This window comes from Sander lucioperca, chromosome 14, assembly GCF_008315115.2.
Source record: "Sander lucioperca isolate FBNREF2018 chromosome 14, SLUC_FBN_1.2, whole genome shotgun sequence".
Classification (NCBI taxonomy): Eukaryota; Metazoa; Chordata; class Actinopteri; order Perciformes; family Percidae; genus Sander; species Sander lucioperca.
In genome coordinates, this window is record NC_050186.1 from 7,530,191 (window position 1) to 7,552,888 (window position 22,698).

Sequence of the window (22,698 nt, forward strand, 5' to 3'; positions counted from 1 at the left end):
AACGTTCTTGAATTTTTGCATGTCTTTCCCTCACTCAATTCAGAAGAAAATGGCCTGCTTGCAGTGTACAATATCAGGTCAACTGTAATACATACCTATACCTATGTCTTTTTCAACAGCCAGTTGGTGCTGAATGTTTATCTGGTTGCTAAGGAATACATGAAAAACATGCTTTCAGCTGCCATGGTATAAAGCAACAGTGTGCGTGTCAGAGCCAGCTGGTGACAAACGTCTTTCAGACTCACCTGAAGCAGCAGGTCACAGAAGGACACTCCTGGCACCAGAGCACGCTGCTAATGGAGCTGCAGACAGGTGTCAGCCATCTTGAATGTTTATGACAGAGCTCCTTTCCCTGTGTACTGCTGATGTCATCAGGAGCCTGCTGTTATTAATGAATAATGTCTGCCAGAGGGAGCTCAGCTTTCAGCCTCAAATGATTCCATAGCTTCACATGATCTCAGCAGAGAAGGAGCTCTTTATGAAACAATAAACAAATCAGCGACATAAGTCACTCCTATTACAGGCCACGGCAGGGCCACAGGGGCCTCTAAAATGACAGACTGGAGAATGGGGCCTACTGAGCTTACACTCACTTATTAGTAGGACTGGGCATCGTTTGGATTTGAACAATTCTGATTTTAATTCTGATTCTTCCTTTTAATTCCAGTTCTTATTGAATCTTAATTCTGATTCTTTGAGGGCTGGAGTTGAAACGGGTCACATGCTTATTTCACAGATAAGAGGAACATTTGATTTTGATTCAGTGATGATTTAAAGTATTACCACTTTTTCAATGTAAAATAAAGCCAGACTTTAGAGTTCCGCTTACTGAGCTCCATGGCTGCAACACAAGCTCCTAGAAGAATGGCGATCGCTATGGAAACCAAAACTTACGCGTGTTAAAATGGAACCGATGATCGGGTTGAAAACCAAATTTTCCAAACGATTCCAATAAAAAAAAACGATTCCAAGTTGGAACCTGTTCTCGATGCCCAATCCTACTTATTAGTTTCAGGTAGTACAGAATTATTTGCTTCGGAAGTGTATGTGTCAAATAACATTCTTATACACAGCTACAATTTAGGTCATTTAAATTGAAAAAAATAGGTTTTCTTCCTGATTTCTTCAGATGCCTGTTTGACAGCCTCTGATGCTGGAGGCAAAGACTCAGTCCTATGAAGAAGAACAGCAGCAGTCCTTTCAGCAAATGCACCAAACGCCATCTGTTTATGAAGATGCTGAAGGAGGAAGTGATGTGACGTTAGTCCACAGAGGGAGGAGGGTCAGATGGATGGATGGAGACTGTAACACCAGAGATGCTTGTTCATTTCTAGTTTCCTACAGACAGTCACCAAATGTTTATTAATGTCACCATGATGCCAAAAGGTACTCTACCTGTAATGAAGTACTTGGAACCAAAACCTTCTTTTCACTAAACCAGCCAACCAAACCATAACAAGAACACAATGATTTGTTTTTGGAAGATTTGTTGTTGTTGGTAGGGGCAGTTATTTCAAGACACTTTACAGATAGAGTAAGTCTAGACCACACTCTATAATTTACAAAGACCCAACAATTTCCCACCAAAAGCAAGCATTTTGTGCAACAGCGGCGAGGAAAAACTTCCATTTAGGCAGAAACCTTGGACAGACCCAGGCTCTTGATGGGCGCCATCTGCCGCTGCTGGTTGGGACACAGAGACACTGATACAGATATATAGAAATATTTATAATTATAGCAGTTGGAATGATGAACAGTGGCAATTATAGTAACAATAAAGATAGTGAAACTATGACTAGAAATAATAATTGTCGCAAATAATTATTAAATGCTTCTAAAGGTATATTTTAAATCTTGGATTGGGTTCACCGCTCATTGCTATCACTGAGTCAGAAAATGCTAATTTTGTCAAAGTGAAGTGGACTTGAGGCAAGCAGCTCATCGGCTGAATTAAATAAAAAAATTAATGAATTCATTAAAATGGCTGTGGCGTGTGTGATGAGAATTTTACTCGAAAAAAAGATAAATATAATTTGATTGTCGGTTCTAGCTTGGAGGATGTTTCCCGAATCCACCGGAGTTTAGAACGCCAACACAAAGAAAGAGGAAGGTGACGGACAACCGGCCAAAAATGTTATGGGTTGGTGTGTTTTATCTTATTTTGGTAGTCTGTTTCTGTTCTGTATTTTGCTCAGTTTCCTGTTTTATTTTGATAGTCTGTTCTCTGTCTTGTCTTGTCTAGTTTTACTCTCTGTTTTCCAGCCCTTGTGATTGCCCTAATGTGTTTCACCTGTTTCCCAGCCTTGTGTCACCTGTCTTGTGTTTCCTCGCCAGTGACTTTGCCAGTCACCGGCGCCCCAGAGACTGCCCCTGAGGCTTTGCCAGTCTCCGGTGTCCCAGAGACTGCCCCTGGGCTTTGCCGGTCTCCAGCATCCCAGAGACCTCCCCAGTGACAGCCCCTGAAGCTTTGCCGGTCTCCGGCGTCCCAGAGACTGCCCCTGAGGCTTTGCTGGTCTCCAGCATCCCAGAGACCTCCCCAGTGACTGCCCCTGAGGCTTTGCCGGTCTCCGGCGTCCCAGAGACTGCCCCTGAGGCTTTGCCGGTCTCCGGCGTCCCAGAGACTGCCCCTGAGGCTTTGCCGGTCTCCGGCGTTCCTGAGACTGTCCCTGAGACCGCCCTTGAGACCACCCCAGTGACTTTGCCCTTGTTTTCGGTCAGACCCACTCCTGCCTCTCGTGCCCTGTCGGCACCCCTGTCGACCTCTGTTCCCGTTGCCTGTTTGGCGGACCCCAACCCAGCTGACCCGTCGCCTGGCATCAGCCCAGCTGACCTGTTGCCTGTCTTCAGCCCAGCTGACTTGTCGCCTGTCTTCAGCCCAGCTGCCCCTTCTCCTGCTCGGTCTGCCTGTCCTCCTGAGGGGTTTCGCCTTTGCCGCAGATCTGCTCGGCCTTCAGAAGGGATTCGCCTTCGCCTCCGGCCTTCAGAGGGGATTCACCTTCGCCGCTGGCCTTCAGAAGGGATTCGCCTTCGCCGCTGGTCTCTAGAAGGGTTTCGTCTTCGGCGCTGGCCTCCAGAGGGATTCTGCCTTCGCCGCTGGCCTTCAGAAGGGATTCGCCTTTGCCTCCGGCCTTCACAGGGGATTCGTCTTCGCTGCTGGTCTCTAGAAGGGTTTCGCCTTCACAGACGGCCTCCAGAGGGATATCGTTTTCGTCGCCGGCCTCCAGAGGGATTCTGCCTTTGCCACCGCCCTCCAAAAGGGTTTCGCCTTCGCCGTCAGTCTTCAGAAGGGATTCGCCTTCGCCACTGGCCTTCAGAAGGGATTCACCTTCGCCTCCGGCCTTCAGAGGGGATTCGCCTCCGGCCTTCAGAAGGGATTCGCTTTCACCGCTGGCCTTCAGAAGGGATTCGCCTTCGCCACTGGCCTCCAGAAGGGTTTCGCCTTCACAGACGGCCTCCAGAGGGATATCACCTTCGCCGACGGCCGCCTCGGAGTCCTCGACATCCTGCTTGGCCGCCTGAGGGGCTCTACCTTTGCCAACCTGTTCAGCCGCCTGAGAGGCTTCGCCTTCGCTGTCAACCGCCTCGGAGTCCTAGACGTCCTGTTCGGCCGCCTGAGGATCTTCGCCGTCCTGCTCGACCTCTTGAAGGTCCTCGATGGCCTGTTTGGCCGCCCAAAGGGTTCCACCTTCGCTGCTGTCCGCAGCCCTGGACTAGCTGGCCGCAGCACCATGGTGCCGAGGCCACTCTGTCCCCTGTTGCCGAGGCCTCCATGTTCCCTGGCCACTCTCTGTTCCCTGTCCCGAGTGGTCTCTCTCTGTTCCCTGTCCTGAGTGCCCCAGTGCTCTCTGTTCCCTGTGCCTCAGTGCTCTCCGTTCCCTGTGCCCCAGAGCCCTCTGTCCCCAGTTCCCTGGGTCCCGCTGTCCTCAATTTCCCTTGCACCCACTGACTCTTGTACCTTCCCTCGCCCCTCCGGGGTTGATTTATTTTGTTTCTGGGGTCGTCCCTGCTCCGGGCCCCCTCCGCCCTCCCTGGGTTGTTTCTGCCTGTTTTTTGGTTTTTTTTGGACATCTGGGATCTGTCCCTTGGGGGGGGGGTCCTGTTATGGGTTGGTGTGTTTTATCTTATTTTGGTAGTCTGTTTCTGTTCTGTATTTTGCTCAGTTTCTTGTTTTATTTTGATAGTCTGTTCTTTATCTTGTCTTGTCTAGTTTTACTCTCTGTTCTCTGTGTTTTACCTGTTTCCCAGCCTTGTGTCACCTGTCTTGTGTTTCCTCATTACCCTGTGTATTTAGTCTTTGTCTTTCCTCTGTCCAGTGTCAGATCATTGTTTGAGTTTGTGTTTGTTCCAGTCAGTTTGTGTGTTTGCTTCGCTTCTGGACTTTGTCAGTGTTTCAGTTTCCCAACCGGGTTCTCTCCTGTCTTCTCGTCCTTGACTTTTTGGTCACTAGTTCTGTTTCTGTTTTTTCCTTCATTTTATTTATTCTGTTCTTTTGTTGCTTCACTTTGTACATTAGTTTTTTTTGCCTGCTGGATTTTTGGACTCCTTTAGTTGTACAGATTCTGTTTAAATAAATCCTCGAGCTCTACCTGCTGCCTGCCTACCTGCCTTTTCTCTGCATTTTGGGTCCACTATTCTATGCGAACACAACAAAAAAGAGACATCCAGTGGAATTTCCAAATGAAACGTCGTCGGTACAGACTATCATTATAATTATCAAAACACAGTGGGTGTATTGTTACGTTTGAGTTGTGGATGGACCCAGGAGCAGACATAGATCATTTTAAAGCTACATTGTTTAAGCAGGGCCGGCGATTGCTATAGGCGAACTAGGCGATTGCCTAGGGCGTCAAATGTGTTGGGGGCGCCGTGTCACCCTTACGTCTACTTACCATTAATAATAGAATTAGAACGAGCCGTGTCACCCTTAGGTCTACTTACCATTAATAATAGAATTAGAACGACAAGCAAAATAAAACATGTTTATTAAACAGGATCATCCTAGGGCGCCCCCTCAGCCACACGTTTACTTCTCATCCTGATTATTAGATTGAATTGATGATTATGTCAGGGTTTCGGTATTTTGTGGTGTGTCTTATTTTTGTAGTTTGTTTCTGTTCTGTATTTTGCTTGTTTCCTGTTTTACTTTGATAATCTGTTCTCTGTCTTGTCTTGTCTTGTTTTACTATCGGTTTTCCCGCTCTTGTGATTACCTGATGTTTTCCACCTGTTTCCCAGCCCTTGTGTCATCTGCCTCTTGTTTCCTCGTTACCCTGTGTATTTAGTCTCTGTCTTCCCCTTGTCATTTGTTGGATCATTGTTTGATGTTGCGTGTTTTGTGTCTGGTGTTTGTTCTTGTCAGCACGTCGAAGCCTGTTCAGTTAATTCTGCCTGCTCCATTTTTGGACCGCCTTTTGTTTGTTCTGTTTTTGTGTTAAATAAATCCTTGTGCTCATTACTCCTTGCCTGCTCTCTGCATTTGGGTCCACCATTCTCTCTCTACACGTGACAGAATGATCCAACCACCATGGACCCAGCAGAGAGGCGACTCTTCGAAGCAAAAGTAGCGGAGTTCGAGCACACACAACCCCTGTTGAAGTCGAGACCCGGTCAGCGTGCTCACGTCTTGGAGAGGATCGCCGCCCAGCAGCGTTGGTTTAAGGAAAGGCCGTGGGTGAGTCATTTTGTTCCCCACCTGGATGACATCAAGAAGAGGCTTGAGTGTTTTCGTCAAAGTCATCTTAACGACTCACCCACCAGCCTGCCTATTCCCCAGCCAGCTAACACCGTGGCTATTGGGGCAGTGTTTGTCGCCCCGTCTGCCTCCTTGCCTGCTTCTCAGAGTCGAGCCACAGCTCCACCCAGAGAGGAGCCTAGGCCCTGCACATCGTTGTTTGGACAGTTTTATTTGTGGCTTGAACGGACTGGGAGAGTCGAGGGAGCCAACCTCCGGGCTGCTATTCGGAGGCCCAGTACATCCACTAGCAGCTCCTCGGATGCAGCCCGGCCAGCGTCCGCCCCCGCCCGCCAACAGTCCTATGAAGGAACCCGCCTGGCTGTGTTTTCTGGGACTCGTGGAGGCCGAAGACAGAGGCGGGGAAGACATGGCTCCCAGCGCCATGCCCTGCATCAACCTCTTGTCGAGCCTGACCTAACCTGTGTACCTGAGCCTGAGCTAACCTGTGTACCTGAGCCTGAGCTAACCTGTGTACCTGAGCCTGAGCTGACCTGTGTACCTGAGCCTGAGCTAACCTGTGTTCCTGAGCCTGAGCTGACCTGTGTACCTGAGCCTGAGCTGACCTGTGTACCTGAGCCTGAGCTAACCTGTGTACCTGAGCCTGAGCAAACCGGTGTTTCTGAGCCTGAGCTGACCTGTGTTTCTGAGCCTGAGCTGACCTGTGTTCCTGAGCTTAAGCTGACCTGTGTATCTGAGCTTAAGCTGACCTGTGTATCTGAGCCTGAGCTGACCGGTGTTCCCGAGCTGACGTGCAACCCTTCTGTTCCCGAGCTGACGTGCAACCCTTCTGTTCCCGAGCTGACGTGCAACCCTTCTGTTCCCGGGCTGGCGTGCAGCTCTCCTGACCCTGGGCTGACGTGCAGCTCTCCTGACTCTGGGCTAGCTAGCAACTTTCCTGATTCCTGGCTAGCTAGCAACTTCCCTGAACCCCGGCTAGCTAACAACTTCCCTGAGCCCCGGCTAGCTAGCAGCTCCCCTGATTCCCTGATAGCTAGCATCTCCCCTGAATCCAGGCTAGCTAGTAGCCTTCCTGAGCCCCGGCTAGCTAGTAGCCTTCCTGAGCCCCGGCTAGCTAGTAGCCTTCCTGAGCCCCGGCTAGCTAGTAGCCTTCCTGAGCCACAGCTAGTTAGCAACTCCCCTGATTCCCTGCTAACTAGCATCTCCCTTGAATCCAGGCTAGCTAGTAGCCTTCCTGAGCCACGGCTAGCTAGTAGCCTTCCTGAGCCACAGCTAGTTAGCAACTCCCCTGATTCCCTGCTAACTAGCATCTCCCTTGAATCCAGGCTAGCTAGTAGCCTTCCTGAGCCCCGGCTAGCTAGTAGCCTTCCTGAGCCCCGGCTAGCTAGCAGCCTTCCTGAATTTAGGATAGCTAGCATCCTCCCCAGTCCCCAGTGTCCCGAGCTCCCAGTGTCCCTGAGCTCCCTAGTGTCCCCGAGCTCCCTAGTGTCCCAACACTGCCCCGCTTCCCTGAGCTCCCTAGTGTCCCTGAGCTCCCTAGTGTCCCCGAGCTCCCTAGTGTCCCCGAACTCCCTAGTGTCCCCGAGCTCCCTAGTGTCCCAACACTGCCCCGCTTCCCTGAGCTCCCTAGTGTCCCTGAGTTCCCTAGTGTCCCCGAGCTCCCTAGTGTCCCCAAGCTGCCCAGTGTCCCAACACTACCCAGCTTCCCCGAGCTTCCTAGTGTCCCCGAGCTTCCTAGTGTCCCCGAGCTTCCTAGTGTCCCCGAGCTTCCTAGTATCCCCGAGCTTCAGCTGGCTAGCAGCTTCCCTGAACCCCGGCTGGCTAGCAGCATCCCTGATTCCCGGCTGGCTAGCAGCCTCACAGATCCCTGGCTGCCTAGCAGCTCCCTTGATCCCCGGCTGGCTAGCAGCTCCCTTGATCCCCAGCTGGTTAGCAGCCCTCTAGAACCTCGGCCTGCTAGCAGCCACTCTGAATCTCCGCTGACGTGCAGCCTCCCTGAACCTCCGCTGACGTGCAGCCGCCCAAAACCGCCGCTGACGTGCAGTCTTCAAGAGTCGTCGATGACCGCTCTTCAAGAATCTACGATGACCGCTCTGCTAGAGTCTTCCAGTCGTCCAGAGTCTCCGATGACCGCTCTGCTAGAGTCTTCCAGTCGTCCAGAGTCTTCGATGACCACTCTCCCAGAGTCTACGTCGACAGCTCTTCCAGAGTCCATGTCGACAGCTCTCCCAGAGTTCACGTCTACGGGCAAGCCAGAGGCCTTGCCGGTCTCCGGCGTCCAAGAGACTGCCCCTGAGGCTTTGTTGGTCTCTGGATTCGCCTTCGCCGCCGGTCTTCAGAAGGAATTCGCCCTCGCAGACGGCCTCCAGAAGGATTCTGCTTTCACTGTCGCCCTCCAGAGGGGTTCCGCCTTCGTCGCCGTCCTTCAGAGAGGCTTCGCCTTCGCCGCCGGTCTTCAGAAGGGATTTGCCCTCGCAGACGGCCTCCAGAGGGGTTTCGCCTTCGCCGCCGGCCTCCAGAAGGATTCTGCTTTCGCTGTCGCCCTCCAGAGGGGTTTCGCCTTCGTCGCCGTCCTTCAGAGAGGCTTCGCCTTCGCCGCCAGTCATCTCGGTGCCCTCGACATCCTGTACGGCCACCAGAGAGATTCTGCCTTCGTCGCCGGTGGCCAGAAGGATTCTGCCTTCGTCGCAGGCCGCCTGAAGGTTTCTGCCTTCGTTGCGGCTCTCAGTCCCCTGTTGCCGAGGCCTCTCAGTCCCCTGTTGCCGAGGCCTCTCAGTCCCCTGTTGCCGAGGTCTCCCAGTGACTCTGTGTTTCCCCCGAGTGGCCCCGCTCTGTGTTTCCCTGTCCCGAGTGGCCCCTTCTGTTCCCTGTCCTGAGTGGCCTCTCCATTCCCTAGCCCCACTTGACTTGGTTGCTGACCTGTTTGGCCCTCCTCCGGTCCCCCTCCGCCCTCCCTGGGTTGTCTTTTTGTTCTGTTTTTGGGACATCTGGGATCTGTCCCTTGGGGGGGGGGTACTGTCAGGGTTTCGGTATTTTGTGGTGTGTCTTATTTTTGTAGTTTGTTTCTGTTCTGTATTTTGCTTGTTTCCTGTTTTACTTTGATAATCTGTTCTCTGTCTTGTCTTGTCTTGTTTTACTATCGGTTTTCCCGCTCTTGTGATTACCTGATGTTTTCCACCTGTTTCCCAGCCCTTGTGTCACCTGCCTCTTGTTTCCTCGTTACCCTGTGTATTTAGTCTCTGTCTTCCCCTTGTCATTTGTTGGATCATTGTTTGATGTTGCGTGTTTTGTGTCTGGTGTTTGTTCCTGTCAGCACGTCGAAGCCTGTTCAGTTAATTCTGCCTGCTCCATTTTTGGACCGCCTTTTGTTTGTTCTGTTTTTGTGTTAAATAAATCCTCGTGCTCATTACTCCTTGCCTGCTCTCTGCATTTGGGTCCACCGTTCTCTCTCTACACGTGACAGATTATTGTCGATCATTTCCTAATTGGGGGAAAACTTCAAACTAATGATTTAGTTTGAAGGTCCCGTGACGTAAGGTTTCCAGTCTATGGGTCAGGCTCAAACACACGGAGCTCTGAAGCAGACCGGTGCATCACTTAGTGTCCTCTCTCTCTGTAACAATAGAGACGAGCAGCCTTCTTAGTGTCCACTTTCTGTAACAATAGAGACGAGAAGCGGCACAGACCACGGAGCTGCTGCAGCGCGCCTTCCCTGGTCTGTGCAGCTTCAGGTTTATAATGGGTGCGCTCTGCTGTCGACATGCTGCGGTAGATGTGTCCCATTTGTGCTCCGTGTATTTCTGCCATATAGTTTCAGTTTCCCACCTCTGATGTAGAGCAGCGTTCAGCCGCTTCCCTAAACTTTGTCTCATTCAGAGACCAGAGTCTCAAACGGGGCTCTGTGTCTGTCAGGAGGTCTGAGATCTACCGTATCAGCAGAGCAATCACGTAATGCACAGCAGGCTATGGTGCAGGTAGATTATTTTCTGAAATATAGTGACTTTATTCTTGTAATAGCCTATCACTTTATTTTTCTCAAAATTTCACGACTCCTCCAAATTTCAGAGAGCACAGATGAGATTTATTTTTTTAATGCGCACAAAATTAATTAATGTATCATTGAGGTGAATAATTGTCATATGCACATTCAAAGAGGTTACTTCCTCAACAAAAGATGCAAAAGAGGAGGGAAGAATAAATGATGCCTCTAGGCTACATGTGTGCTGACTCAGATATAATTAGAAAAGTCGATCTGCAGGACAATAAATAGATGAAAGCAATACAGAATGCCTGAGAGCCTTACTGCATTATATTCCGTTATGTATTTATATTTAGATTGTAATCTATGTTTCCCTTTACATAAAGATATTTCCAGCATAAATTGATTCAGAAAAAGGTATAAACAGGTGCATCAAAATTCACCAGAATGCAGGAAATGAACTGTTTAATGCTCAAAATTTTCAGAGGGTGGACCCCCAGACCCCCCGCCCACCCCCATCATAAGTCACTAAACAAATCTGGAAACAAAACTCTGTCCTTTGGGTTGCCAGGCCAGTTATGATTAGACCAAATGTTGGTGCCATCTAACTTACATGGCAGCTTAAAACTAAAATTAACATACATTGTTACTCTATCGCTGACACAGCGCTGTGGAGATCTGGCAATGCGAGACTAGGGGGTGGGGCACGCAAAACTCAATCTCGCCTAGGGCAACCAATGGGCTAGAGCCCTATGTGTAAGAATTTCTCCCATCTAGCAGTGAAATTGTATATGGCAACCAACTGAATATTACTTTCTAGCCCCCCCCCCCCATTCTGAGCGCGTTTTAACTCCTACGGTGGTCGAACCTGAAATTAGCATTGGCTTCGTCCGTGAGTGTAATAATAGTTTTACATTATTTTGGTACCATTTTATAGCTAACATCAGCTATCAGGTGCCCAAACATATGCAAGCTAATGTTAGTAAAGTATCAGTGCTATCATTATATATATATATAGTGCTATCTGTATATTGTACGAGATTAATAGTGTAAGGCGATGTTTACAGCGTAGGAGAGAAGCAACGGAGGTTTGTGTTTTTAATATATTTCTCTGAACAGTATGAACAATGTCAATGAAACTGAAATTAGCTCTTAGTATCTCCATCATTTACACGCAGCTATTCTAGCTGTCTGTGTTACAACTCCATTACCTGAGTTGTCTGCCAGGGAAATCACGACACATATGATTACCTTTATGTTACAAGGTAGACAATCCTTTTTCATCATTGATGCGAGGAAAAGTATCCTAGACGTCGTTCTAGCGTTATGCACAACCATGCTATAGTTAGCCAAGCAACTATAAAATTTTGAATTTACACTAATTGGCAGAATTACCTATCGAGAAAAAAGCAGGCAACATTGGTGTCCCTTTTGAAATCCTTGCTCCTCATGAGCTCTTTCCATCTTGGAAAAGCCACTCCAATATTGACTTTGGTTTTTTCGCGTTGTCGTTTTATTTCTCTTGCTAACTTCCTTCTGCGTCTCCGTTACATGTCCTCAAGAATAGACATGATCCTCCATTTTCAACAGGCTTTCAAATCTGCCTTTGGACCCACGATTTTTGAATTACATAAGAAACTTGAGAGGTATAATTATCATTAAATGGACATGTTTGACCCATGGAAGATACTGTCTACTCCTCTCTCTCTCTCTCTCTCCCTCCCCTCTGTCTTTCTCTCTCTCTCTCCCTCTCTCTCTGTCTCTCTCTCTCCCTCCCCTCTGTCTCTCTCTCTCTCTCTCTCTCTCTCTCTCTCTCTCTCCCTCCCCTCTCTCTCTCTCTCTCGCCCCCTCCCTCCTCTACTCCCTCACTGCAGAAATCACCATAGCAACAAGTTCTGACACACACACCTCCTATCATGGAGACTCTTTACTGTAGGCCGTGTTGTCCTCTCTTTTCAGGACATGTCAAACAGCAGATTTACTGTTAGCCAGTGTTATTCGGATGTGCACCAAGTAGTAGTGCACACTGTCAAAATTTCCTGTGGAATTTTCTAGTTACTAGTTATTTTACACATTAAGATTTCTGCACACAAAACACATGTAGTTTAAAAAATCTGATGTTTTATTCTAAAGTAAATTAGCCAACAATATAAGTCCAGCTGACATGATTAGACCATTACACACACAGCTGTCTGTGTGTGTGTGTGTGTGTGTGTGTGTGTGTGTGTGTGTGTGTGTGTGTGTAGACCATTAAACACACAACTGTTTGGATCCTTTACACTTTCTACAATGTTTTAATACTTCAACTACATTTCCCTGATGATACTAACAGACTTTTGCTTAGGTAACATTTTCAGTAGCATTTAGGCAGATGATGAGGATGATTGCCGGCAGGTGTGGGGGAAAGCCAGGTGCCCACAGGAATGCCATACCCACATACGCAGACACACTTACACAGAAAGAGGAGGAAACTCCACACACAAGCAGTAAAACATGAAATACTAATACAATCACAGCCAAACCGTGACATGCTCTTTGAAGGTTGGAGCATATTGGTCAATAATTCCCTTTTGAAATGTAATAACAAAAAATATCTAAGGCTCACGTACAGAGCAGTGGCCGCTACACAGCATGAATTAGTTAAAGAGACTTTAATTAAAAATGTGAACAAAATAGGACAAGTGAGAATACATGTCACAAAAGCAGGGACCCACAGCGTCTTATAGAAGTAGTTTGACTTTTTTTTTTTTAAATCTTTGCTGACTTGTTTTTTTCAGAGCTTTCAGCAACATCTTAGCGCCCTCACTTAACAGTTTTGTCAAACTGCTTTTTCCAAGGGCAAGAATGAATGCTCAAGCTTAATGAACAAATAACGTGTGAAAAGCAAAGACACAAGGCCAGCAGTCAGCCAAAAGCTTGACCTGGGACTTGTACCAGCTTTAATGGCACAGGTTCCTTTCACCCATCTTTGCCCTAGTTACTTCCACACTAACCCTAACCCTAACTGAAAAAGTCCAGTGTTCTGAATGTAAGAGTGAATTGGATACTGTGTTCCAAGAATACGCCCCTTTAACTCCAGTGAAAGCTGCACCTAGTGCATATTATGAAAAAGTTCTTCAGGCTTCTTAATCTCATATTTGGGCTCAAAGAGCATTAGAGTGCTTCTCTGGCCAAACTGGAGACTTTTACACTTTATTGGACCTAATGGCTAACATTTTGATAATACAGAGAGTCATTGTTTGTGATGTTTAGATAAATGTATTAATTATTTCACAGACGTATGTATTAATTATACATTTTATGCTAGTGTATGTAATGTGAACTGTGGCCACTGCTCCAAAATGAGCGTCAATTTCAATTTCAATTTGTTATTTATAGTGAATTATCACCATGGACCATGGTCTCAGAACACTTCACAACAACAATTTAGCCCATGTAAAAGGCAAAGTTAAATATTAAATATAAAATCAAAACACAAAAAGGAATATAATTTGAACAACACAGTTAAGATTGTTAAAACATGAAGAAAAAAGAAAAAAAAAAAAAAAACGGAGAACAGTGCATAATAAAATAAACAATAAAACAAGGGTTATGGATTTTAAATGTAATGTCCATAATGGTTTGAATAAAGAAATGATTTAAAAATATCCACACATCTTAACAGTGTCACTCTCTGTGATCACACAGTTGTTAAAATTTAAAATTTGTTTCTCCGCAGGGGTGCTATTTTTGGCTGGCCTCACTATGAGCAGCTCTGTGTTGTCTGCATTAAGCAGCAGGAAATTCTTGCCCATCCAATTTTGAATTTCTGCCAGGCTGTAAGTTAAGAATCTGTGAAATGGTTATTTTGTAGAAGAGGGACATATAACTGTGTCATCTGCATAACAATGAAACTGAACATCAAAGCTGCTGCTGATGTGTCGTGTTAAGAGCCATCCAGTGGAGCTCAATCAAGCTATTCCAATCCAGTTGTTCTACCTAAAGGTGCTGACACTCTGGCAAGGTCAGTGACTCGAGTCTGTTCGGTGTGTTCCGTGCCGTTGTCCGTCGGAGGAGCTGTCGTCCTTCATTTTGGCCAACCTGACATGCTCTATCCTACTATTTTAGTACAATATGAGATCGTATTCTGAACAAGCCGCCATGACAGTCTGGCTGTGAATTTCCGGAGAAAAAAGACCCACGTGACGCGTTTGTCCAATCAGCTGCCGGTTTTCATTTTCTGGAAAACAATCATAGACTGTTAATGGAAACAATACAGAGAAGCGCCGCCTGCTGCTATGGAGACGTATTACGTTTCGCGTACGCGCAGAGAGTACGCTCAAGTCGGCGTCGCCTCAGTATGTTTTGAGGCATTTTTTTTGACCTCGGGGACCCGATTGATCAGTCCAACTGCCTTTTCTGCCGACGGTCGGCCATCTGGTTGGTGTGTAACAGCTCTAAGAGAACACTGTGACACACAAACACATTTACTAACTGACTTTAAAAAAGGCAAATTCTGCTTTACACAGCCTGTAAAGAAGAACCTCTAACCGGGGGAGCTACAAAAATCATTAAAAAGTTATTTTTTGTGTACTTGTTTTAGTAGACAAAAAACTGGTTAATATTAGGGCCGGGACTCGATTAAAAAAATTAATCTAATTAATTAGAGGCTTTGTAATTAATTAATCGAAATTAATCGCATTTTAATCGGTCGGGCTAACGTCCACGCTAACTCCTATGTGTTTTGCGTTGAGGTGATATTTGAGGCTCGATGTGCTGCGGTGATACGCAAATTCCTTGTTGCATAGCTTGCACACAACCATGCTCTTGTCGACGCTTCCATCCTTTCGTTTTTTAAAACAAAATTTCCCATCCACGGGGCCAAGCAAAGCGGTCTCGTCAGCTTCTTCGTTCATGTTCACTGTGGTTTGTTGTTGTCGGAAGTCAAGAACGCTAGTTGGTGCTCCAGTATAATCGGTCCGTCGAAACTCATTCATTGAAAAACGTTCCGCGGTGCAAAAATAAGTGTGGTTAAAATTATGTTATTTATTTTTTGCGTAATTAATTAACGCGTTAAAGTCCCGTAATTAATTAATCTTAATTAACGCGTTAAAGTCCCGGCCCTAGTTAATATACTTTTTTTCAAAGTCCTGGTAAAGCAAACAAATGTGTTCTGAGTCAGTCACACTACAGGAAAATATGATATTAACCACCCAGCCAAATTTGAATGATTTAAAAATTGCCAGGTATATAAAATTAGGTTTCAAACTCCGGAAACAATAAGCAGTTCTCTGTGCTCTGAGATGCTGGAGGGCAGAGCTCGATAGAGGAGACACTCTGCACTAGCCTGATCCCATGTCCCGATTTTGTGCCTCCGGCTGATGACCCATAAATCGATCTCAACGCACCATCCTAAAGGATAGCTCCGGAGGATACATGGGCCATCCCGGACGAGCCCCCAGTGTGTCATAAACTTGCCTCTAGGTCATAACAAAAACTGGGAAGAGGCACAAAATGCTGATAAATAAAAGGTATTTTTTACCTAAAAGAATATAAGTTTGAACTTAATACATGTATGAAGCGTGAACATCAATATCATCAGTAGTGTTTATGTGGATGTGTGCAGTAGCGGAGTGGCCCTGGTCGGCCTAAGAGGCCTAAACACCTCTTTTTTTCCTAGTCACGTTTGGAAGTCTATCTGTAACATTAACAGACAGTGTGTGAGTCTAATGATGGAAAGCCAAAAAAGAAAAGGGAAAGGTGGCGCTGAGAAGGTTAGACTCAAAAGGAAAAAATTTATGGATGAGGAGGCAGCGAAATGCTCCAAAATAATGGACATGTTCCAGGCATTAACGAGTAAAGATACTACAGGTGAAATAAACTAACTTTGCTAAGCACCTAATGTCACAGCTAGGCACAGATGGGAATTAGCACCAGCTACCTGCCAGCCAAAAGCTTGTGGAATTTGAAAGTAGCTCGTGGTAAATAGCAGGTTGTTGTTTCCCGTAGCAAAGAGATTTTGAGAACGGCAACACACAGAGAGCAGAAGGGAAGGGGCAAAGCCTGACATGTACTTCTGTTGTGCTGGACTAGGGTAAAAGACACTGTCAGCATAATAGAAACTGTCACTGAAAAAAGAGGGACATGACGAAAACAATGACATCAGAATGCAAAAAAATATCAAGTCCTTGTCGCAGCAGCCGCAGGTTCATTTCTGACCTGCGGCCCTTTGCTGCATGTCATTCCCAATCTCTCTCCCACTTTCCTGTCTTAATTTGTCCTATCAATAAATGTAATAAAAGCCACACAAAAAACAATCTTAAAAAATATAAATCAATGTATAACATATGAAGATCAATCTTTGACATGTTTTAGAAAATGCAGTCAGGCTCTTTTTGAAGTCTACCATTTGGTGTACATTTCAAAACAAGGAGGTAAAAGGAGTCTACCAAGAAACACAGCCCAGGTTTTAAAGAAGAGGGGGTGAAAACCATCAAACATGGTGAGTGTGCCCTCTGGCCGCCATTCATCTATCTCAAACAGAGGCTCCTGCTCCTCCTTTTTCTCTGAGGGGAAGAACAGTATGGTAGTAATGTGACTGAGGGTTACAGAGCTCAGCAGAAAGTGAGTTTGTTTCCAGACCTGTGGACACCAGGGTGTCAGGCACTGACCCAGGGTCAGCCAACAGCTGCGCTGTCCTCAGGCAGAGAGCTGCATGGTGCCTGAGTGGACAGCTCGGCCAGATTGACTGCTCTGTTCGCTCACATCTGTGATGTCAGATTACCACGGCGATAAGAGGCAGAGAAACGTTGCAGTGTCAGAAGCTGTCTCGCAGCTCAGTGCAGTGGGCCCCCAGCAGAGCCCCAGGGGCCACAGACTCTCACTATTTCTCTCTTACTTACCTGTGAGGTCCAAGAATGTGGCATGTGAGAGGATTAGCATTCCTGTAGGTGAGATCACATCTACAGACGTGTGAAGAGGCAAAGCTGCCTTCACTCAGGTTACAACAAGGAAATAAAGATTTCCTGTGAAATCTTTAATCAGGACACTGTGTCTTGGCATTAAATGTATAATGCTTATAAGGTCTCAACAGTATGTATTTCAGATCACAAGATAAACAATACAAATATGGAGGACCATAAGGTTGAAAACGTATCATCTGAAATTGCTTCTTCGAACAATTTTTAAGGAATGAAGTATTACGGATGAACAATATCATGCAATTCAATATAAAATCACCTCAGTATATGTGTTTATCATAGAATTCAGATATTATCTATTTCTAATTCAGATGACATATATTTAAATGATTTAACTGGACTGGGGGGGGGGGGGGGGGAGATCTCAACTTTTGAGTAAAATTGAAATTTTAAGAGTCAAACACTTTATTTTTTGTGATCGGTGATGATGCACCTAACACCGCGCACACCAAGAGAAGGACGGTGAGCGCCACGGATGTGGTAAACACTCTGAAGAGGCCGGGCCGCGCCTGTACGGCTTCAGCTAAGGCTACGACCTGAATCACAAATAAAAGAGCCACACTTCATCTAACAAGACACTTCCCGTTCTGAGTAACAGACTTTATTACTTACATTTCAAAATAAATTAATGATCATTAAAAAGCAGCTTGAGACCCAAAAGAAGAAATAAAGCTCCCTTGGATGAGAAATGGATGAAGAAAAGGGTCATTTGAATAACAAGTTGAGTCTAAAAGCCCTTCCAGATGGTTCTCTCCATCAGAATAAAGTTATCTGTATATACTGTTGATGTGACCTAAGTTACCACTGCAGTATGTCCAGGCTCAAATACCACGCTCCCGTCATGTGTCAGTGTTGTTTACAGTTGCTAAGCTAAACGCTAAAGAGGGAAAGTTGGTGATATCCAACCCTTCTGAAGCGCGTCATTCAGCGGGAGTTTTACTGGCGAATAAACACAGACCTCTGGGTACTGGAGACATTCATCTGCATGTACAGCAGAACAGAAAATTGGCAAACTTTCTCTTAAAGTTACCAGCTAACGCTAGCGGTAGCTAGCTAGCTTGGTTAAAGACGAAACGAATCAAAACAAATCTAGTTGTAGTCTTGCAACCCTGCAAGAGCCCCAGTCTTTAGATATTATGACAGTCTTTAACGCTAGAGGTGAGATGATTGTCTTTAGAAACATCAAAAATACCTTGTTTTCTCACTAACTGACTACAGTATAGTGGTACTTATTGAAAAAGCACACATGTATTACATTTGTATAGTTCGGTGTTCGCTGTTTCAATAGTTAAGCTGCAGCTTCACAAGTTTGAAAATACGTAGCAAATATGGCGACCGTTGAGGCAAATAGTGTCCAGCATCCACGCTCAACATTTTGACCGTTTGAGTGCAGCATCTGGGTAGTCGTAGTGCTGCATTTGGCCAAACTTTGTGAGTGTGAACGTACTCTGTACTCAAAAAGGCAAGTGTAAGGACAGAAGTGTTCAATTTGAGACACAGCATAGTGAGGGTAACCATTTTGGAATAGTGTTCTAACGCTCCAAAGTCAGAATGACCGGAGGTTTCCCAGTTCTTTTCTTGAAACTGCTAGTGTGGCTGTAGTCTTACCGTGGATTTCCACAGGATGCAGAAGGATGCGGACCGGCTGCGTGCTCCGCCGTCCGTCAATACCCACCAGGTCCGGATTTGTTGCGTAACGGCTGCGGCCAGCCAACCACGAGATCTCGCGAGTTCACGTATGTTCGCGCGATATAACAGGATGTAGTTTCTATAAACAGACCCACAAAACCAACACCAGTTAGTTTCCATCCAGAGGAGTAGAGGGGAAACTACTCTGTGCTGTGTTTTCAAGGTGTAGTGCAGGGAAATATGATCCGCCGTGAGCACGGTGTATTTTATTTTGAAAAGTTACTGGATGTTTTATTTTGTTTCTGTGCTCGACTTCCTGTCCCGCACAATCTGAATTGTGCTGAATTGCTGCGGAGCTCTCCGTCGTCCGTCAAAAATAGAAGCTCTGCGTATCTGCTCCGGAGGGCTGCGGACTGACGGAACTGGGACGGAGTAGGGACGCAGACCTTCTGCAGTCAGTGGAAATCCACACATTGACTTTAATGGAAACCTAATGACTCCGTCGACGTTCCGGAAACGTTCCGCAGACGTTCCGCATCCAGTGGAAATTGCCGGTCAGAGTTTCAGACTAAGTTACTGAAAGGCATTGCTGTTTGTTGTTGGTGACTTTTTTTTTATATAATACAGGTTTGCTATAGAAATATTAAAACGTTTTGAGAAATATTTTAAATACATGTTACTTCTCGCCCAGTGAGGAGTGCTGCGAGCCGGTCTCTGGATCACCTGAGAGATGTTTGCAGGTAACATCAATGCCAAACGTTGTTGGGCGGCAGGTTTCATCGTGCAGGAAGCCACTAACATCTGCCTCACTCTGTATCTTCCACCTGACTGAACTCAAACCATGAGCAGTCTTTGTATGCTGCCGTGTACACATTGCTTTTTTATGATCAATTGTTTGGCAAAGAGGCGGCTGTTTGTCTTTCACCCAGCAGCTTGACGGGGCGGAACAAATGGAGTTATTCCACTCATGCCCCCTCACAGCACATACAGAGCAGGAAGGGATTTGTTGCATGGTGGGTAAATATTGTTGCCGTCTGTCAGTGATGAAACCGAGTCGAAAGGTAGGTGATCTACATGCACTGTTTAGTGACCCAGATACAGCGTGTGCATCTGCCAGGTAGAAACTCCAAATTGGAAATCCCACTTCAGGCGTTATTGGATTGCAATGTAAGGTGTGAGGGTTTACACAGCCTGTCTGGGCTGTGTAGCTCATTTGTGTAGTGTGCACCTGCAGGTGTGCGTCTTCTATTAGTTTAAGGATCAAATGTCTCCAGGGTCAGAAGTGAGGAAACTCTAGTGTTAGACTGGGCTTTAGATTAAGTGTAAAGTTAGGTCTATGCAGCTACAACTTTGGTTACCATAAAGTAACTGTTAGGGTAAGGTGTTAGATATGGTTAATCAGGATCAACTAGACTGTGCACTCCAAAGCTTGTAGTTAGTCACCTCTTGTGTGTGTGAGAATGTTTCAATAAAATGTGTTTAGTTTAGTTTATTTGGTAACACTTTATATAAAGGGGTGTGCATAAGACTGACATGACACTGTCATAACCATGACATGTTGTCATAAAGTGTCATTCAATAACGGGCACCAAATAGTTCCAGACATTCAGATATGTTCCCCTCAGGATAAACTGTGATAACTTTGGTGATGATCTGATTTTTCATCTACCACCATCATCAGATCAAAGTTATAGTGTAGAGTATTCTGTATTAAAATATCTTGAATGTACCGATATCATTTCAGTTTAATTTTCCTGCCAATGTTTCTTGACTGTTTCTCACGTTATTCAATAAAAGAAGACGAGAATTCAAGAGTTTTTTTGCATTTTTTATTTATACATAACACTTTTGATAAGTAATCAAATTTAAAATGCACTCTTGATAATGTCCAGATGATCTGAATGGAAAAATAAATAGCAAAGCAATACTGATTTACACACTCCTTAAACAACACAAACACCATGATAAATAGCAGAATCAAATAATTACTGTAATGAATAAGGATGTTTGTTTTTTGTAATTTACAATGGGATCATATTGTCTTTTTAAATAGAATTTTTTGATTTATTGTGTACCAGAACGTTGGTCAGAAATAAACACATAGCTGTCCATCCTAAAATGCAAAACTGGATGTTTCTGAAGAACAGTAATTACATTTAGAACAGACATTCAGCAACAGGTAACAATTAGTTGGCTCACAGACTTTTCTGGTAGTTTACCAAAATTACATTACCAATCCTATTGCTTAATTATCCCATTAAATACAACTTACAACATTCTAATGCCCCTATTAAACTGTGTTACATGCTGAGAAACATGTAGTCTAATGTTTCTGTGACACTGTCACCAAATCTCTGACATGAACTTTAGTCCAACTTTTTCATACCACTACTAAATACTAGGAATATGATATCTGTACAAATATTGACAGCTATCTCTCCAACATAAACGAACCAGCGGAAAAGCCAAATGCACTGTTTCCAACCCCTGTGCAGACAACGGGTGGCATGTGGAATTTCAGTTTGAAGTTTTTTCCCTTTCCTTTGGCTGGGGGAGGTCAGTCAGGTATATTTGGTGGATTCTGCCCCGCAGTCACTTTTCCCTGCTTGCTGATTCATGTCTTGCAGGACCATTCTGTAGCCTGTGTGTCTAGTGTGTAGCACTGTTCATCAGCCAGGATGTGGTGTGGTGCCAACAGTAATGGTCACGTCTCAAGAGGCAAAGTAGGAGCTCTGCATAGAGTAGAGGCGGTCAATGGGGTTCCCAGCCCAAGCCTGCAAGGAGCCCACATCTGGAGTGGCCATGAAGCAGTCACTTAGACTGGTCAGAGAGGTGTCACTGTCAATGTCATGGAAGATGGAGCCAGAGCCTGGGAGGAGCAGAGAAGACATGGGGGAGTCAAACACAACTGCTGCTGGGGCAGAACTGCACACCCCGCTGACAGACACACAGCCCTAACTTACTGTATGACTGCCAAACAGTGGAAAATGCTGCATGCTAATGGAAATGTCACTTCAATTCAATTGTATTTATAGTGTCACATCCTAACAGGAGTTATCTCAGGACACTTTCCCGACCATTTACAGAGACCCAACAATTCCCCTCAAGAGCAATTGCAATACAAATTCAATAAATTATGACACTTTAATGCAAAGTTGGCATTATATGAGATGTTTGTGTTATGACAACTTGACAATACAACCTATAGCAGGCCTATACACTTAAGGAAACTATTGAGTTTTATGTGGTAACATTACATCAAGCTGTCATAAGTGGTTGGTTTTGACATCGGCTGTCATGAGACGCTCCCAGTGTGTGTGTGTGTGTGTGTGTCTGTGTGTGTGTGTGTGTGTGTGTGTGTGTGTGTGTGTGTGTTTATTTTCAGTTGTGGTACCAGAAAGGGGACCATGTCATCAGGCGAGGGTTTTGGGTGAAATGGAAAGATGAAGATGGCTTTCTGTAGGTATAGTTAGGGTCAGCATAGCAATCTATTTGTTCCTTAGGGGAGAAAAAGGAGAAAAAGGAGAAGGGACGGATAAGATATGGATTGCACTCCTCCTTCAGGGTACCTGTGAGGTACATGAGAGGAAAGAAAAGGAAAAGAGCAAGCAGTTCTGAGAAGCAGCTTATCAAGATAAAGCTAGGTGTAGGTTTGGGAGGAACGAGCTGCAGCACAAATGTCGAGTAGGTTTGCTGTCAGGATGATGGAGCAGCAGGCCAGGTGTTGCCTAACATCTCACAGCGTTACACACCTCAGGCCAAACTTTAACCTACTGATTCCTGTCAACTCCTCACTCTCCAACTGTCTCCCTCTCTTGATTCTCCTTATCTCTGTCATTCTAACCCTACCATCTCCCCTACTTTTTCTGCTCATCATGAGTCAATACATCACAGCTTAAAGGAGAGCTCCGGGCAATTTTTACGTTAATCTTGATCGCTATACTTTTTTGAGTACAGTCTATAGCAAAAACCACGAGCCGAATTGGTGCTAGCAACATGGCGCTGCTGTAGCTAATGCCCAGAGCTCCCGTTAGCTAAAACGGCAGTTATGGGGGCATAAGCTAAAGAATGCCTTTGTGCCTCTTAACAGACTCAAAATGCTATTAAAATGTCTGTGCAACATGAACAGGGCCCTTACATGACAACAAGATGCATTTAGCCATTGTTGAAATTCACATACCCTGTTAGCTGCTAGCTGCCCTCTGTCTTCCAGAAGACTGTTCGAGCCTTCGCCGCGAAAATTTTTATTTTATTTCACCCTCAAAAAATAGGTAATTGAGCACTGTAGTGGTTATGACCATATTAGTGACTATGCTACATGGAAACGGACCAATTATGTTTGGGTCCTGACTCCTGTACAGTAAAATAGTGTTTTAGATGGCTAGCTGTAGTATCACTAAGTCCTGTGGGAATTTAGTTGTAGCAGGAAAAAGGTAAAT

The 22,698-nt window shown here is 45.6% G+C and overlaps 1 protein-coding gene across 1 annotated transcript in view; it reads right to left on the reverse strand.

The window, feature by feature from the left end:
* Positions 1-20,135: 20,135 nt before the first annotated feature.
* Positions 20,136-22,698, reverse strand: part of LOC116038351 (LIM/homeobox protein LMX-1.2-like) — a 46,643-nt gene continuing 44,080 nt past the window's right edge. Inside the window, exon 8 of the mRNA XM_031282679.2 lies at positions 20,136-21,128. Coding sequence (XP_031138539.2) covers positions 20,971-21,128 — 158 coding nt within the window. The 3' untranslated portion in view covers positions 20,136-20,970. The remainder of the gene's footprint in view (positions 21,129-22,698) is intronic.